Below are 19,501 nucleotides of genomic sequence, written 5' to 3'. Positions count from 1 at the left end.
CGCCCAGCTCTAGCCCTCAGTCAACCCATCAGTGTCCATAGCCCTCAGTCAACCCATCAGTGTCCATAGCCCTCAGTCAACCCATCAGTGCCCATAGCCCTCGCTCAAACATCAGTGTTCAAAGCCCTCAGTCAACCCATCAGTGTCCATAGCCCTCAATCAACCCATCAGTGTCCATAGCCCTCAGTCAACCCATCAGTGTCCATAGCCCTCAGTCAACCCATCATTGTTCAAAGCCATCGGTCAACCCATCAGTGTCCATAGCCCGCGCTCAACCATCAGTGTTCAAAGCCCTCAGTCAACCCATCAGTGTCCATAGCCCTCAATCAACCCATCAGTGTCCATAGCCCTCAGTCAACCCATCAGTGTCCAAAGCCCTCACTCAACCCATCAATGCCCATAGCCCTCGCTCAACCATCAGTGTTCAAAGCCCTCAGTCAACCCATCAGTGTCCATAGCCCTCAATCAACCCATCAGTGTCCATAGCCCTCAGTCAACCCATCAGTGTCCATAGCCCTCAGTCAACCCATCATTGTTCAAAGCCATCGGTCAACCCATCAGTGTCCATAGCCCTCGCTCAACCATCAGTGTTCAAAGCCCTCAGTCAACCCATCAGTGTCCATAGCCCTCAGTCAACCCATCAGTGTCCATAGCCCTCAGTCAACCCATCAGTGTCCATAGCCCTCAGTCAACCCATCAGTGTTCATAGCCATCAGTCAACCCATCAGTGTCCATAGCCATCAGTCAACCCATCAGTGTCCACAGCCATCAGTCAACCCATCAGTGTCCATAGCCCTCAGTCAACCCATCAGTGTTCATAGCCATCAGTCAACCCATCAGTGTCCATAGCCCTCAGTCAACCCATCAGTGTCCACAGCCATCAGTCAACCCATCAGTGTCCATAGCCCTCCGTCAACCCATCAGTGTCCACAGCCATCAGTCAACCCATCAGTGTCCATAGCCCTCAGTCAACCCATCAGTGTTCATAGCCATCGGTCAACCCATCAGTGTCCATAGCCCTCAGTCAACCCATCAGTGTCCATAGCCCTCAGTCAACCCATCAGTGTTCATAGCCATCAGTCAACCCATCAGTGTCCATAGCCATCAGTCAACCCATCAGTGTCCACAGCCATCAGTCAACCCATCAGTGTCCATAGCCCTTGGGGCAGATTTAATTTATCCATACTTTTCTACTTGTTACTTCTTGTTGCTACAAACCCAGGTCTAGCTCTGGGTGATCAAACAAATTTGCCCAATTATCTCAAAAATGCAAAACTTGTAGCTATTTCCCAACAAACACACTTGTTTTCTGCAAAATTAAAATAAAATTTGCAAATTGTTCTCAGAATTCGCAATTGGCAAATTTCATAAATGGCTAGCCTTGAAACTACTTCTGTTTCTGGAAGGCCACACCAAATGATAAACCAATTAGTGTCAGACCAAATGATAAACATGTAGCATACACTCTGTATGCCATTCCTATGTTTGTTAGTAGGACATTATTTAGTACAAGCAAATAATTAAATGTTCTTTTCTTTCAGCGTATTAATCTACTCAAGACATAGAAAGAATACTAGTAGTCTACATTATATCGTACATCAGTTTGTTGGACAGTGGAAAATGGAAGAACTTTGATGACAGAACATTACATTAAACACATATTTATTATCCATATGGTTCATCATAACCAAGTTAATAATAATCATACCAAGCACACGTGTAATAACAAGTGTAATGTCGTAATTGTAGGAAGTGATGTCATAACATGACGTTGCTTCTCCAGTCCTGGCTCAGACTGTGTATTTGAAATATGACGTCATTTCGTCATCTCCTTCTAGTTGTGGCTGAAACATTTTGAGTTGGGCCTTGTTGTTTATGAAGAAAACAATAATAAGATGGATAATAAAGAAATTATAACACTCGAGTGTGTGTTGTACTGATTTTACGAAACGAGTATCAAGATTTATGTTTTACCCTCGCTCTCGCTTGGGCAATACAAAAATCCTGACACTTGTTTCGTAAAATCAGGACGACACACAAGCTCGTATAATAATCTCTCTCTCTCTCTCTCTCTCTCTATATATATATATATATATATAACAGGGTATGTTTGGGTACACATAAACCGAAGTCTGCAGGCATCGAAATAAGTCGAGAACAGTCACTCTGGTTGTGAGGAGGTTAGCACATGTCTAACTCAAGTCACCTCTAGCCCTGCCCTTATTGATATGTTGTAGGGGAGGGCTAGAGAGGACTGTGTGTAATACTTTGGCAGTTGTCGACGACGACCAAATGATAGCCAGCTACTGTGTATAAAATACAAATGTTTTTCTAAATCTGATGCCACAGAGCTTTAGTTTGATTATTCTTGAGTTGTGTCACGTGTACTGGTTAACAACATGTAACTTTAATGTCATGACTGGACTCTAGAATAATCAAACCAAAGCTCTGGTGCATCAGATTTAGAAATTGTTTTAAATTTTAGACACAGTAGCTGGTTACCATTTCTTCGTTGACAATTGCCGAAGTATTACACACAGTACCCTCTAGCCCTCCTCTACAATATATGAATAAGGGGAGGGCTAGAGGTGACTCGAGCTAACACATGTCGTGAAAGGCATCATATTCAATCTCCACTGAAACGTACAATTGGAGAAAAGATTACTTCGGCCTATACACGAGATAGATGATTTTATCCTCGATATTTAGGGTCAAACTAAGAGGTTGGCATATTCAGGCAGTCTGCTAATGCATGGCAATATACGGTACTGAAGGTAGTACTAAATCAAATAACTTCCGGCTGGGTCAAAGTTCAAGGTGCACCAAACTTTTGATAGATAAGTGAACACCACAAGTCCTGTGATTGGTGATAAATGTGACTGTGTTGTTTGTAAAAAAAATAGTTTCATCTGGGCAAAATATGTGTTCAATTTTATTTCATCTAGTACCACTGTATCAAGTAGCCTTGTCCTTGAAACATGTATGGGGTACCTGTAAAAAAAGTACTCACATTTTGTGCAGAACTAGGGTAGTCATAGACACTACCCATTATCTCAGACATAAGCAGCTTGACCCCAAATGTTTTCCGATTCACTTTAAGGATGATGGGTGGTAGTATCTCTGGCATTTATGTCAATTGATACACTGCAGGTACGAGTTTTAGCCACATATGTTACTATTGTCGTCTATGGGATTTGATTTGGTAGTATACACCTTGAATACATTTTCTTGTTTGTGTTATCAGTGTCTGAATATCCAATTTGTTTGTAGTAACTCAATCTTCATTTAATTTTTTAAGATATATATTTATTTGTAAGGACAAAATAATTGTTGAGCAACCTTTGCAATTAAGAAAATGTCCATGGCAAAAAAAAACCCCATGCCATTGAAGAAGAAAAAACCCTTGAATATACACGTAATCCAAGGCAATAAAAGAAGAAAGGAAGGAAATGTTTTATTTAATGATGCACTCAACACATTTTATTTACGGTTATATGGAAGGAAGGAAGGAAGGAAATGTTTTATTTAACAATGCACTCAACACATTTTATTTATGGATATATGGAAGGAAGGAAATGGTTTATTTAACAATGCATTCAACATATTTTATTTACGGTTATATGGAAGGAAGGAAGGAAGGAAATGGTTTATTGAATGACACACTCAACACATTTTATGTATGGTTATGTGGAGTTGGACATATGGTACGGCAAAAGAGTACCATGGAGAATTAAAAAATCCACGGCAATCACCACAGCATTGCCAATTGCCGTGGGCAATTGCAGGGGTTGTTGGGAGGTAAATTCAAGTTTGGGTTTCTGCAAACAGTAACTTAGGAATGAAAGAAATGTTTTATTTAACGACGCACTCAACACATTTCATTTTTCATTTCAACTTATTTTCGTGCTTATATCCAATTAGGTTGAAGCACGCTGTCCTGGGCACACACCTCAGCTAATTGGGCCGTCTGCTCAGGACAGTGGGTTAGTTGTTAGTGAGAGAGAAGAGGATGTAGTGGTCTTACACGTACCTACACATTGTGTGTCGTTAAAACTCGCTCTGTCTGTACCGGTATTGGAACCCAGCATCTACCAGCAGTTAGGCTGATGACTTAATCACTACACCACCAAGACCTAGCCTGGTGCTTATAAAACTCTTAGAGTCTAGACTTGAGATAACGCCATACAAATTGTATGGGTGTGACGTCATTAAAGATTGAGTCTGGACTCTTAAAAGTTTTATAAGCATGGGCCCAGTTTTGTAGAACTGCATGGAGAAGTGTTTTCCTTACAGATCTGTTGGAGAGAACACTGTGCAAAGTTTTTAATATCACATAGCAATATGGCACTAATTGGATATCGATTTGATGACATCCGATTGGTTGCTCCATGATCATGGCCCAATTGCCACAGCCATACCATCCAATGACATAAGCTGGATTGAAATTGATTGTTATGTTTACCTGAAACTGTTCTGTGACACATAATTAAACTGCAAGCATAAGCACCGTAAATATGTTTTAGTTGGATAAAAGACATTTAAATTGATTTTAAACCCATTTTTTAGGACATTTAAGAAATAGAATATTCCATTTGTGTCGTATGTCTTTATAAACTGATCCAACATGCATTAAATAATTTTAAAACAACCCGTAGGTAAGTTAATGATATCTAATGGCCACTCAGGTAGTAGTATCTATTTTTATAGGACATTTCACTAATCCTCTTCATATATCAAATATATACTATGGTCGTCAACTGACAAGATATCCAACTACTAGATGGGCAATTTCATGATGACTGATTTATATTTTTCAGCCAATTTTTCAATTTTAATACAAATATCATGTAGTTTGGTTACTATTGTATCTAAACTTAATCCATGTATATGTTCCTCTTAAGTTCATGGAATGGGACGTAGCGCACACCTAGTGCGTAGTTGGTCTAGGATCAGTCCCTGTCAGTGGGACCATTAGGCTATTTCTCATTCCAGCCAGTGCACCACGACTGGTATATGGCCATGGTATGTGTTATCCTGTCTGTTGGATGGTGCATATAAAAGATCCCTTGCTACTAATAGACAAATGTAGCGGGTTTCCTCTATATGACTGTGTCAAAATGACCATATGTTTGACATTCAATAGCCGATGATTAATCAATGTGTTCTTATGGTGTCGTCAAAGAACACAAATTAATTATAGTTACTCATATGAACTTAAGGGGGAAAAAAGTTGTTGTTTTTAATGACACCACTAGAGCACATTGATTTATTAATCATCGGCTATTTGATGTCAAACATTTGGTAATTTTGACATGTAGGTTTAGAGAGGAAACCTACATTTTTCCATGAGCAACAAGGTATCTTTAATATGCACCATCCCACAGTCAGGGTAGCACATACCATGGCCTTTGATATATAAGTCGTGGTGCACTGGCTGGAACGAGAAATAACCAAATGGGTCCACTGACAGGGATCGATCCCAGACCATGCTTCAAGCAAGTGCTATACCACTGGGCTACGTCCCGCCCCATGAGTAACTATTAGCTACTTAATGCTGCAGTAGACTTCATCGGACTACTGTAAGTGGTGTTTGGTGGTCATTTAATTGAACGTGGTGGATTATTACAAAAATGTCATGTCCCTTAACATTGATCACCAAAGTAGATTTGTTACATCAGTAGTAAATAGCTTGTGGTTATCCGATACAGACCTAACAGCAAGAAATGCTTGGATACAATAGTGATTTAAAAACAACAACATAACAGCAGACTTGGGGCCTAATTCACTAAACTCTCGCAACTTTGCGATCTCGCAGTGCAATGCTAAAAGACTTGCAAAGAGGATGTGTTGTTGTCTAGCAGAGCCTAATAAGAGACCTTTGTGAATTAGGCCCCTGGTCTGTGTACAGGTTTTTTTGGGTCCTAATATAAACAAAGATAGAAATCTGGCCTATGCCCCACCCCACCCCACCCAACACTGGAGATTATGCCCCACCCCACCCCACACTGGAGATTGTGCCCCACACCACCCCACCCCACACTGGAGATTATGCCCCACACCACCCCACCCCACACTGGAGATTGTGCCCCACCCCACCCCACACTGGAGACTGTGCTCCACCCCACCCCACACTGGAGATTGTGCTCCACCCCACCCCACACTGAAGATTGCCCCTACCTCCAGATGTAGTCCCTATGGGTTTGAACAGATATTAGGAATTCAGAAATTGTGTAAAAATATAACTTTGGTCACTAAAATTGCCAGATGCATAACGTACCTTGTCGTTGATGTTTAAACTTCTTTCTTCTGTTAGTGTGTGTTGTATCTTATGATCTGTGATATTTGTTTTGTATTGTAGTAAATATTAGTGTATAGTTATACATGTACAACACTTTTAGCATTGTAATAAATATTTTACAGTATATTTTGAGTTTGTGTTTTATGTTGTTTGGGAAGGGGTGGAGCTGTAATGGGGTGCACCACTCACATAGTCAGTGAGTTGTGTTATGGGATGACGTGCAAATATAAAAGGTTGCATGTACATGTGCATGAATTTATGCAGGGGGTGTCTAGATTGTGATGAATGAAATTTATAGGTGGGTTGACTTGTGCTCCTCAAGAAAATATATTGGGAAGAAAAAAAACATTTGCTCAAATTGAGGGGCAGGGGTTGACCCACAAAACCCTCCTGCTTCATGTGTGCCTGTGTTGGGGTGGGGGTGAGGGCGGGGAAAGAGGTGTAATTGGTGGGCATAGCCCCCATGGTCCTCCCTGGCTATACCAGTGGTGTTTTATCTGTCTATTATAAGTTACAAGTACAAGTCTCCATGTCTTGTTTGTCTCTGTTTTACTAAAACAATTAAATAAAAAAAAATCCCACTTCCTCAAAAATTAATTAATGGCAAAATGTATACTTTTTTGGGGGGGTGGGGTGGGATGGTGTTAGAGCAGAGCACAACCCGGTATGAATTCCCAAAATAATGCATCGGTCTTGCTTGAGGACTTTGTGTTTAATGGAAGTGATGGTACAGGTGCTGCGCTCCGCAACTGCATTTATTGTCTTTCTCGTCTGACAATCGGGCACGGCAGAAGTAAGTAGATGTGGGGAGGAGGCAGAGGCAAGTAGACATGGGGGGGGGGGGAGGCACTGACTGAGATCTGGTCTTGTGCTTGAGCCTCTTAGGGGGGATTTACTACCAATAATATTTTAGATTATAATTATTGAGGATGGGGGGGGTGGGGGGGGCTAGAAAACTCAACAAGAAATTTTTTAGTGTGGGCGGGTGTGGCAAGTAGACATGCGGAGGAGACACTGACTGAGATCTGGTCTTGTGCTTGAGCCTCTTAGGGGGATTTACTACCAATAATATTTTATAGTATAATTACTGAGGAAGGGGGGGGGGGGGCTAGAAAACTCATCAAGAATTTTTTTAGTGTGGGCGGGTGTGGTAGTAATAATTTAAGTGTTAAGATGCACTACCCCTTTTAAATGTAGAAGACCCATAGGCATCAGAAGTGGGTGTTTGGGTAGGGGTGAGGGGGTGCCCTATTCCACTGTTGAAGCTGAAGGGGTGCCCTATTTCACTACCTTGAAACTGAAGGATGCCCTATTCCACTACTTTAAAGCTGAGGGGTGCCCTATTTCACTACTTTGAAGCTGAAGGGTACTCTGTTTCACTACCTTGAAGCTGAGAGGGTGCCCTATTTCACTACTTTGAAGCTGAGGGGGTGCCCTATTCCACTATTTTGAAGCTGAAGGGTACTCTTATTTCACTACCTTGAAGCTGAGAGGGTGCCCTATTTCACTACTTTGAAGCTGAAGGGTACTCTATTTCACTACCTTGAAGCTGAGAGGGTGCCCTATTTCACTACTTTGAAGCTGAGGGGGTGCCCTATTCCACTATTTTGAAGCTGAAGGAGTGTCCTATTTCACTACCTTGAAACTGAAGGATGCCCTCTTCCACTACTTTAAAGCTGAAGGGGTGCCCTATTCCACTACCTTGAAACTGAGGGGTGCCCTATTCCACTACTTTGAAGCTGAGGGGTGCCCTATTCCACTACCTTGAAGCTGAGAGGGTGCCCTATTCCACTACTTTGAAGCTGAAGAGTACCCTATTCCACTACCTTGAAGCTGAAGGGGTGCCCTTTTCCACTACTTTGAAGTGGAGAGGTGCCCTATTCCACTACTTTGAAGCTTAAGGATGCCCTATTTCACTACTTGAAGCTGAGGGGTGCCCTATTCCACTACCTTGAAGCTGAAGGGGTGCCCTATTCCACTACTTTGAAGCTGAATGATGCCCTATTCCACTACCTTGAAGCTGAAGGATGCCCTATTCCACTACCTTGAATCTGAGAGGTGCCCTATTCCGCTACCTTGAATCTGAGAGGTGCCCTAATCCACTATCTTGAAGCTGAGAGGTGCCCTATTCCACTACCTTGAAGCTGAGGTAATCAAAAGATGCGTACCCTAAAAGACGAATTTATACCGTACGTGCCACTAAGCACTTTTATTATTTTTGCTCGCCTGCCAGACCCATTGTCACGATTAAAACTTTAGTTGTACTGTCTCTCATTTATTTTATGTTAGGTATGTTCCCCCCAAAAAAAACCCATATTATGACACCTATATGTTCAATGTTTAATATACTACTAGAAGTAATTGTAGAACGCACGTGCATGAAAGTTCATTTGCAAATCGTCGATTGTTAGCGAATTCACACGAAAATCTCCGATGACGTTATTATTTTTATTCGGTTAATTTCGGCAAACATCGGAATCTGAAAAACAGACACATTTCCGCTCCATTTCACATGACTACAAAGTGACAAAAGATATTGTTCACTGATTTTCAGTACCTCTTTTTGCGGCGAGCAGGTGAGACATGTTTCTCTAATTCGTCTAAATTCTTTGTTGATTAGAATCGGGTAATTTGTAGGTAAATACTCGTTATTTGAAAATGAAAGAAAAAAGTCCATGCTTTGACACATCGCCGTAAAACACTTGTTGTTTTTTTGTTTATAACAATCTTACTAAGTTAAAGTGATGTGAGTTAAGTTAAAACTCAGAGTTTGCTCACTTGTATTACTGCAATTATAACTGTCAGTTTGAAGATTGAAATGCGATAGGTAATAATGCGGAGCATGGCTGGGTGTGGGGTGGGGGCGGGGTAGTGTAGGGACACATTACTAAAGTCAATACTTTTTTTTAACCACACATGCTACGTCCATTCGGACTAGGGGCGGGGGTGGATCGGGAAAAGGACATGTGCTCCTATTTGAGGGTTCTTCCCATTATATTAATATAAATAGGGAACCTCACCCTAACTCATCTAACCATAATCTAGCCCGAGTACTCTGACTGTAAGAGAGCTAGACGGACATTTGGACATAAATACGCTCTCATTACAGTCAGAGACCAACCTATGTATATTTTGGGCAATTCCTGACTACCAAATGGTAGGCAAAGATTCCCGCTCTAATACCACAACAATCCTATGTGGCGATCACGTGATCTACATCTCGAAATAGATCGCCGAGCTTTGTAATTGTTGCGACGGAGTGTCACGAAGCGTAGCTGAATGTGGGTGCTGTCGGGTTTTTCTCTGTAGTATGTGTATTAGTGATTAATATGTGGATTGTTTTGTATCAGTTAACTCGAAAATGATCGATGTAAAGGTATTTGATGTCAAACATAGGATTGTTGTGGTATTAGAGCGGGAATCTTTGCCTACCGTTTGGTAGTCAGGAATTGCCCAAAATATACATAGGTTGGTCTCTGACTGTAATGAGAGCGTATTTATGTCCAAATGTCCGTCTAGCTCTCTTACAGTCAGAGTACTCGGGCTAACTATAATCCTACTTTGAACCATAACCCTAAATTGAACCCAAACCATAAAGTTCTATAACCTTGCATATTAATAAATTAATAGAAAAGAGTAAAAAGCAAAATCATTTATTTTTATTTAATCATGTTTTAGGTGGGGGTTTTAGGGGTATTAGCATCTTATTGATTGCGGAGTAACTGGATGTACCAAAAAAATCTAGTAGCCCAGTGGACTACTGGGTTTAGACATCTGGTAGCCCGAGCAACAAAGTGTTAACCAAAACACCCCGAGCTACTGCTAATATCGAACCCTGCTGGCTGTGGTATGTGTTGTCCTGTGTAGGAAAGTGCATATAAAAGATCCCTTGCAGCTAATGGAAAAATGTAGCGGGTTTCCTATGAAGACTACAAATTGAAATTTCCAAATGTTTAACATCCAATAGCCGATGATTAATATATATCAGTGTCATCTAGTGGTGTCATTAAAGAAAACACTTTTTAACTTTGATCCAAATGTTGTGGAGGGATTCAGGGAATATTTTATTTTCAAAATCTTGATTAGCGATATTTCTAGTCTATTGAAAATAATTGATTAGCAACTACTGTTTAGTTTTTTAAAATTGTGTTGTGATCTCTGAAACTTGCGTAGAGAATTGTGACGCGATACTGAAAAATATGTTCCCTGGGATTGGGATTCGTAAATATGAAAGAACTCCGAACTATCATGAATCAGAATCTACACAATACTGAATATATAAAAGACCTCTGTAGATGACAGCATTGGCGTACATACATGTGTGTGTGTGTGTATGCATGTGTGTGTGTCGGTGTGTGGGTGAGAGAGAGCGAGATGAGGGGGGGGGGGGGGGTAGGTAGGTTATATTCATTTGCCTTTCGTCTGAGTGCTGGCATTTTTCAATGTGACAGGCCTCGGTGGCGTCGTGGTTAGGCCATCGGTCTACAGGCTGGTAGGTACTGGGTTCGGACCCCAGTCGAGGCATGCTATTTTTAATCCAGATACCGACTCTAAACCCTGAGTGAGTGCTCCGCAAGACTCAGTGGGTAGGTGTAAACCACTTGCACCCACCAGTGATCCATAACTGGTTCAACAAAGGCCATGGTTTGTGCTATCCTGCCTGTGGGAAGCGCAAATAAAAGATCCCTTGCTGCTAATCGGAAAGAGTAGCCCATGTAGAGGCTGAACCCGGGACAGATATGCTCGAAACCTTAGTGGTATATGAGCATGTTAAAAACATTACCTACCTACCTACCATGTAGTGACGACAGTGGGTTTCCTCTTGAAATCTGTGTGGTCCTTAACCATATGTCTGATGCCATATAACCGTAAATAAAATGTGTTGAGTGCATTGTTAAATAAAACATTTCTTTCTTCTTCTTTTTTTTTCAATGTTTATATACATGTAGTATATACTTTTATGAAATCCTCTAATTTTACTTGGTGCATGGCGAGTATAAATTTCCAAACAAATAACAAACTGTTTTATTGGGTTTTTTTTTCTTCTTTTAATGTTTATACTAGTCTCAAGCTTGTAAATTAAATGTTGCATGGTAAGTAGAAAATTGTCAGTTTATAGATATATACATATATGTGCTATAAAATTTTGGGAACTGTATTATTTCACAATAAAACATAAATTGCCTGACTTTTACACTACTGGGTAATGACATATACCCCCCCACCCCTTAACTATTTTATGTTATAATAATTAAAGAAAGTCCAGGTGACAGTTCCATAAAGCAATCTTAGCTCTAAGATCACCTTCAGCATATATAGAGATTATTATATATACCAGCTTGTGTGTCCATGGTCATACCCTGATCAAAATCCTGGGGTGGGGGTGGGGGACTACTTTTTATAAACAAATAAAAAACACTATATATTACAAATTGAACCTGTAGATGTACTGATTTTACGAAACGAGTGTCACATTTTGCATTTTTTAGATAATTAGGCAAAATTTTCTGATCAACCAAAACTAGCCCTGAATGAATGAAGTTTTGTTTTGTTTAACGACACCACTAGAGCACATTGATTAATTAATCATTTGGCTATTGGATGTCAAACATTTGATAATTCTGTCTTGTAGTCATCAGAAAGAAAGAATGAAAGAAAGAAATGTTTTATTTAACGACTCAATTAACACATTTTATTTACGGTTATATGGCGTCAGACATATTGTTAAGGACCACACAGATTTTGAGAGGAAACCCGCTGTCGCCACTACATGGGCTACTCTTCCGATTAGCAGCAAGGGATCTTTTATTTGCACTTCCCACAGGCAGGATAGCACAAACCATGGCCTTTGTTGAACCAGTTATGGATCACTGGTCGGTGCAAGTGGTTTACACCTACCCATTGAGCCTTGCAGAGCACTCACTCAGGGTTTGGAGTCGGTATCTGGATTAAAAATCCCATGCCTCGACTGGGATCCGAACCCAGTACCTACCAGCCTGTAGACCGATGGCCTAACCACGACGCCACCGAGGCCAGTCTTGTCTGGAAAAGTCATATTATTTGTAGGACTGAAAATGTTGAAACCTTTGGACAGCTACTAACATATTAATTTGCCATTTGTTTCACCAATACTTAAATTTTGGGACATGAAATAAAAATTAATTAAACATTAAAAGTTTATTTCCATATTTTAAAAATGTTTTTATTTCTTAAGTGATCACCTAAGAAATAAAAACATTTTTAAAATATGGAAATAAACTTTTAATGTCATCGGTACATAAATATAAACTTAAAATACCTGCACATGTTCTACAAAATATCAACTTATACTATATTAAACTAGCCTCTTGAACACAAAAAATATCAACTTATAATATATTAAACTAACCTCTTTATTAGCACCAAAAATATCAACTTTTGTTATACTAGCATCTTTACCACACACCGGCCTCGGTGGCGTCGTGGCAGGCCATCGGTCTACAGGCTGGTAGGTACTGGGTTCGGATCCCAGTTGAGGCATGGAATTTTTAATCCAGATACCGACTCCAAACCCTGTGTGAGTGCTCCGCAAGGCTCAATGGGTAGGTGTAAACCACTTGCACCGACCAGTGATCCATAACTGGTTCAACAAAGGCCATGGTTTGTGCTATCCTGCCTGTGGGAAGCGCAAATAAAAGATCCCTTGCTGCCTGTCGTAAAAGAGTAGCCTATGTGGCGACAGCGGGTTTCCTCTAAAAAAAAATCTGTGTGGTCCTTAACCATATGTCTGACGCCATATAACCGTAAATAAAAAATGTGTTGAGTGCGTCGTTAAATAAAACACTTCTTTCTTTCTTTACCACACAAAACATAACAACTGATATTAAACTAGCCTCTTTAAACACACAAAATAGCAACTTATACTGAACTAGCATCTTTAAACACACACCGGCGTCGTGGCAGGCCATCGGTCTACAGGCTGGTAGGTACTGGGTTCGGATCCCAGTCGAGGCATGGGATTTTTAATCCAGATACCGACTCCAAACCCTGAGTGAGTGCTCCGCAAGGCTCAATGGGTAGGTGTAAACCACTTGCACCGACCAGTGATCCATAACTGGTTCAACAAAGGCCATGGTTTGTGCTATCCTGCCTGTGGGGAGCGCAAATAAAAGATCCCTTGCTGCCTGTCGTAAAAAAGAGTAGCCTATGTGGCGACAGCGGGTTTCCTCTAAAAAAAAAAATGTGTGTGGTCCTTAACCATATGTCTGACGCCATATAACCGTAAATAAAATGTGTTGAGTGCGTCGTTAAATAAAACACTTCTTTCTTTCTTTAAACACACAAAATATCAACTTATTTTAAACTAGCCTCTTTAAACACAAAATATTAATTTATGTTAAACTAACCTACACCTGCCCATTGAACCTTGCGGAGCACTCACTCAGGGTTTGGAGTCGGTATCTGGATTAAAAATCCCATGCCTCGACTGGGATCCGAACCCAGTACCTACCAGCCTGTAGACCTATGGCCTGCCACCGAGGCCGGTGTAGTCATCAGAGGAAACCTAGATTTTTCCTAATGCAGCAAGGGATCTTTTATATACACTTTTCTGCAGACAGGATAGCACATACCACAGCCTTTGATATACCAGTCGTGGTGCACTGGCTTAGCCCTGAATGGGGGTCTGATCTGTGTTTAGTTTTTAAAACAATGGTGACCCTTGAACTAACCATATTGTTTTTGTTACATAAATTATAGTCAGTGTTTCTGCCAGAAGATAAAATGGGTATGGTGCTAAACCCAAAAATGTTTGCAGATTTTTTTTTTTAAGTTAACCTTTTGACAAAATGAATTATTCTTATCATTACTGTATGATTTTCTTAACTCTAACCCTGAACTTAACCCATTTTTTTTTGTGGGGGGGGGGGGGAGAGAGGCTCCCCCATAGCCCCTGTTGACTGTGGTTGCATGCTATTCCATAACGCCATACCCAAAAGTTTCTTTCTGGCAGAAACACTGATAGTGGTTTAGGGGCGGAATTTACATTTAGCTCAGTCGTTTGAGCACTCGCCTGAGGTATTTTTGTTGCAGGATTTAACCACCTCAGTGAATCCATTCAACTAATTTTTTTCTCGTTCCAACCAATGCACCATAACTAGTCAAAGGCCGTGGTATGTGCTTTCCTGTCTATATAGGAAAGTGCATATAAAAGATCCCTTGCTTCTGATGGAAAAATGTAGCAGGTTTTCTCTGATGACTATGAGTCAGAATGACCAAATGTTTGACATCCAGTAGCCGATGATTAATTATTTAATCAGTGTGCTCTAGTGGTGTCGTTAAACAGAACAAACTGCTCTATAGTGGTTTAGTAAATAAAGACAGATCTCTGTTTCATTCTATTACTGGTTTTCTGAATAGTTTCCTGACCATGGCACAAAGAGTTATTATTATTATTATAGTAATTACTTTAGTGCATTAGTAAACAAAAGTCCAGATGTATATAATATGCAGTAGTTTATTAATTGAGTGGCGTTATTGGCTTGGGGGGTGGAATGTAGCCCAGTGGTAAAGCATTCGCCTGATGTGCAGTCGGTTTAGAATCGATGCCCATGGGTGTGCCCGTTGGGCTATTTCTTGTTCCAGCCAGTGCACCACAACTGGTATATATCAAAGGCCATGGTATGTGCTATCCTGTCTGTGGGATGGTGCACATAAAAGATCTCTTGCTACTAATGGAAAAATGTAGTGTGTGGACTCTAAGACTATATATATGTAAAATAAAAAAACCCCAACCAAATGTTTGACATCCAATAGCCGGTGATTAATAAATCAATGTGCGCTAGTGGTGTCACTAAACAAAACAAACTTCTTTTTAAAAATAATAATTACAGCAATTATTTTCGTGCATAATGGTAAACAAAGTTCAAATGTGTATTATTATGTGACGTGGACTATTAATTTAAGTGCGTTATTGGTTTGGTGAACAATGATATGACCTTTGCAATTGTGCATAATATGTCTGGGTTTGGCTGGTTCACACTAAAGTGTTTTTCACTTGTATGTACTTGTCGAGGACGAGGAGTGCAAATGTCACATGACCTTCTCTACCACGGGCACATGCACAGGGCTTCAAAGGTAATTTAACAAGGATATTTGTAACTGTTGTCAAACACACGTCAAGTCGGCACAAGAACGCTGCACAGTAAAAGTATCATATTCATACAGCTATTGTTGCCAGTTAAGTTTAAAATCATAGATTTTCAGTTGCCAGATAAAATTGTAGAGTTTTTTAGCTTTCAGATAAATTGTTTTTAGTTATTGAAATATAATTATTGATTTTTAAATTCTGAATATAATTAATGATTGTAAATAAAGATTTTTATTTGCTGAATAATATTGATTTTTAATTGCTGAATATACTTAATGATTATAAATGAAGTTTTTTAATTGCTGAATATAGTTAATGATTGTAAATAAAGATTTTTTAGTTAATGAATAATGTTAATGATTATTAATTGCTGAATATAGTTAACGATCTTTAATTGGTAGGTTTTCATTTCTTGGGGGACTTAATTATTTATTTTTTCATTTGCTAAATATAATGATTCAACATTAAAAGGTCAGGGGTTTTAACAAGCATAAATTTTGTAACTTGTCAAACTCATTTCCAGTCTGTACAAGAACACTGCACTGAAAGTATCATGCTCATTGTTGTCAACTAAAACTATCCTAAGCGATCCAAGTCATTATTTTAGAAATCATTGATTTCAATTGCCACATCCTAACTGCACGTGCATGACGCGACAGATTTATATGTCGCATGCGTGCAATTAGGATACAGCAATTGAAATCATTGAAAGAAAGAAAGAAAGAAATGTTTTATTTAACGACGCACTCAACACATTTTATTTACGGTTATATGGCGTCAGACATATGGTTAAGGACCTCACAGATTTTCAGAGGTAACCCGCTGTCGCCACTTCATGAGCTACTCTTTCCGAACAGCAAGGGATCTTTTATTTGTGCTTCCCACAGGCAGGATAGCACAAACCATGGCCTTTGTTGAACCAGTTATGAATCACTGGTCGGTGCAAGTGGTTTACACCTACCCATTGAGCCTTTGCGGAGCACTCACTCAGTATTTGGAGTTGGTATCTGGATTAAAAATCTCATGCCTCAACTGAGATCCGAACCCAGTACCTACCAGCCTGTTGACCGATGGCCTAACCACGACGCCACCGAGGCCGGTTTGAAAGCAATAATTTCTAATATAATAGCTTGCATCGGTCGCGTTGCTTGTGGCCTGTTAGGATACACCTTAAGTTTAATATCATAAATGTTTATTTCTGAATATAATGAATGATCATAAATAAAGATTTTTAGATGCTGAATAATGTTATTGATTTTTAATTGCCAAATAGAGTTTTTCATTTGCTGGATGACTTAATTATTTTTTATTTTTTTCATTTGCGAATATAAATTATAATGATGTATTTTTTTAAAAGTCAGGCAGGGCTATAGCTCTGAGTGAACACAAAATTTTGCCAAATTATCTATTAAACTTAAGTTTTAAAAAAAAGGCAGAAAACCAGTTATTTTTTAATAAAATGTAAAATTATTTTACCAACTTAAAATAAAATTAGCCAGTTGTTTTAAAAATTTGCAATTGGCGAATGTGACGACTGTCAAAGCTAGCCTTAGTGAGGGATTTTAACAAGGATATTTGTAACTTGTCATAGTTCAAACACATTCCACGTGTGCGCAAGAACATTGATCTGAAAGTATTACATTCATAGTTATGGGGCCGAATTCACAAAGGTCTCTTAGGCTCTGCTAGACAGCAAAGCATCCTCTTTGCAAAGTCTTTTAGCATTGCACTGCGAGATCTGTCTTCTATAAATATATGGGGCCTAATTCACAAAGCTCTCTTAGGCTCTGCTAGACAGCAAAGCATCCTCTTTGCAAAGTCTTTTAGCATTGCACTGTGAGATCTGTCTTCTATAGAGATATGGGGCCTAATTCACAAAGCTCTCTTAGGCTCTGCTAGACAGCAAAGCATCCTCTTTGCAAAGTCTTTTAGCATTGCACTGTGAGATCTGTCTTCTATAGAGATATGGGGCCTAATTCACAAAGCTCTCTTAGGCTCTGCTAGACAACAAAGCATCCTCTTTGTAAGTCTTTTAGCATTGCACTGCGAGATCTGTCTTCTATAGAGATATGGGGCCTAATTCACAAAGCTCTCTTAGGCTCTGCTAGACAACAAAGCATCCTCTTTGTAAGTCTTTTAGCATTGCACTGCGAGATCTGTCTTCTATAAAGATATGGGGCCTAATTCACAAAGCTCTCTTAGGCTCTGCTAGACAACAAAGCATCCTCTTTGCAAGTCTTTTAGCATTGCACTGTGAGATCGCAAAGTTGCAAGAGTTTAGTGAATTAGGCCCCATGGTCATTGTGTCTAGCAAAGTTTAAAGTAATAGGTTTTTAGTTGCCATATAAAATCGTTGATTCCTAGGTTTTATACATGTTGATTTTTGATTAGTCAACTGTAATTTAGTGATTTTTAATTGCTGAAAATAATGATTATACACAACGGTTTTAATTCCTGCAGTGCTTGAATAGATGTCACTAATTTTAGCACAACAGCTTTTCTCTCTGTTCTCAATGCACAGGCCATCGGTCTACAGGCTGGTAGGTACTGGGTTCGGATCCCAGTCGAGGCATGGGATTTTTAATCCAGATACCGACTCCAAACCCTGAGTTAGTGCTCTGCAAGGCTCAATGGGTAGGTGTAAACCACTTGCACCGACCAGTGATCCATAACTGGTTCAACAAATGCCATGGTTTGTGCTATCCTGCCTGTGGGAAGCGCAAATAAAAGATCCCTTGCTGCCAATCGGAAAGAGTAGCCCATGTAGTGGCGACAACAGGTTTCCTCTAAAAAAATCTGTCTGGTCCTTAACCATATGTCTGACGCCATATAACCGTAAATAAAATGTGTTGAGTGCGTCGTTAAATAAAACATTTTTCTTTTTCTTTCTGTTCTCAATGCAGGGAGGTCATTTTAACACAGTAATGCTATTAACAGAATTTTGCTTAACATTTCAATTGTTTTGAGGTCAGCATGATTATTGTGGCCACAATATTCTTGACTTTGGTGCTGTCTATATTAAATGCCCTTTGCTGAATAATATTAATGATTTTTAATTGCAAAATTTAATTTGTTGCTAGACTTAATTATTTATTTGTTTGTTGCTAAATTATATATATTTAAATATTTTTAAAATGACAATCTTTTTTGTTCTTGGTTTTTTAATTTTTGGGGTGGAGGTGTGAGGGGCATTGTATAAGCTGTACAAAAATTGAATACTGGGGAGTGGATCTAATAACTTAAATTTTTTATGGTCAGCCTATATTTATTTGTTGTATGGTAGTTACAAACAACTGCACTTCCTAAAAATAGCAGTCATGGGTATAGGGTACTCAGGGCTTCTAGATTATGGTAGCCCCACTCCCATGGCTAGTGATATTCAATGATGGGCTAGTAAATAACTACTATTGCCATACCAGACCAGACAGGGCTTCTAGATTATGGTAGCCCCACTCCCATGGCTAGTGATATTCAATGATGGGCTAGTAAATAACTACTATTGCCATACCAGACCAGACAGGGCTTCTAGATTATGGTAGCCCCACTCCCATGGCTAGTGATATTCAATGATGGGCTAGTAAATAACTACTATTGCCATACCAGACCAGACAGGGCTTCTAGATTATGGTAGCCCCACTCCCATGGCTAGTGATATTCAATGATGGGCTAGTAAATAACTACTATTGCCATATCAGACCAGACAGGGCTTCTAGATTATGGTAGCCCCACTACCATGGCTAGTGATATTCAATGATGGACTAGTAAATAACTACTATTGCCATGCCCGACGACTAGTAAAAAAAAGAAGTCAAATGTTGCAGTTAAGTTGATTTTGTAAATAGGAATATTCTGCATCCACTCCAATCCCCCAATGTTAGTATTTTTAAGCTATATCTCACCCTTTAGGTGACATATCTGATTATTACTATTATTTAGTAAAATTGTATTAACTTAAAGTAAAGTAGGGCTACTGAATTTTTAACAATTTTAAATCACTGATTTATAGTGGATTTTATAAAAATTCTAGAAGCCCTGGTAGTCTATTTACGTACCCATATCCAAAATAGGTTCAGGCA

The 19,501-nt window shown here is 39.5% G+C and overlaps 2 protein-coding genes across 6 annotated transcripts in view; both read left to right on the top strand.

Moving 5' to 3' along the window:
- LOC121377346 (uncharacterized protein C8orf34-like) overlaps positions 1 to 1,776 on the top strand; it is a 34,064-nt gene extending 32,288 nt beyond the window's left edge. For all 4 annotated transcript variants that reach the window (XM_041505300.1, XM_041505298.1, XM_041505301.1 and 1 more), the window contains exon 18: positions 1,542 to 1,776. In XM_041505300.1, the coding sequence (XP_041361234.1) occupies positions 1,542 to 1,549 (8 nt within the window). In that variant the 3' untranslated portion in view covers positions 1,550 to 1,776. The remainder of the gene's footprint in view (positions 1 to 1,541) is intronic.
- Positions 1,777 to 8,786: 7,010 nt separating this feature from the next.
- The window catches only part of LOC121377544 (putative extracellular sulfatase Sulf-1 homolog), a 64,607-nt gene continuing 53,892 nt past the window's right edge, over positions 8,787 to 19,501 (top strand). For both annotated transcript variants that reach the window (XM_041505587.1, XM_041505586.1), the window contains exon 1: positions 8,787 to 8,874. The gene's annotated coding sequence lies outside the window, so the exon portion shown is untranslated. The remainder of the gene's footprint in view (positions 8,875 to 19,501) is intronic.

Source organism: Gigantopelta aegis, chromosome 7 (assembly GCF_016097555.1).
Source record: "Gigantopelta aegis isolate Gae_Host chromosome 7, Gae_host_genome, whole genome shotgun sequence".
NCBI lineage: Eukaryota > Metazoa > Mollusca > Gastropoda > Neomphalida > Peltospiridae > Gigantopelta > Gigantopelta aegis.
The sequence above is the reverse complement of the archived record's forward strand: the minus strand, read 5'-3'. Positions and strand labels throughout refer to the sequence as shown.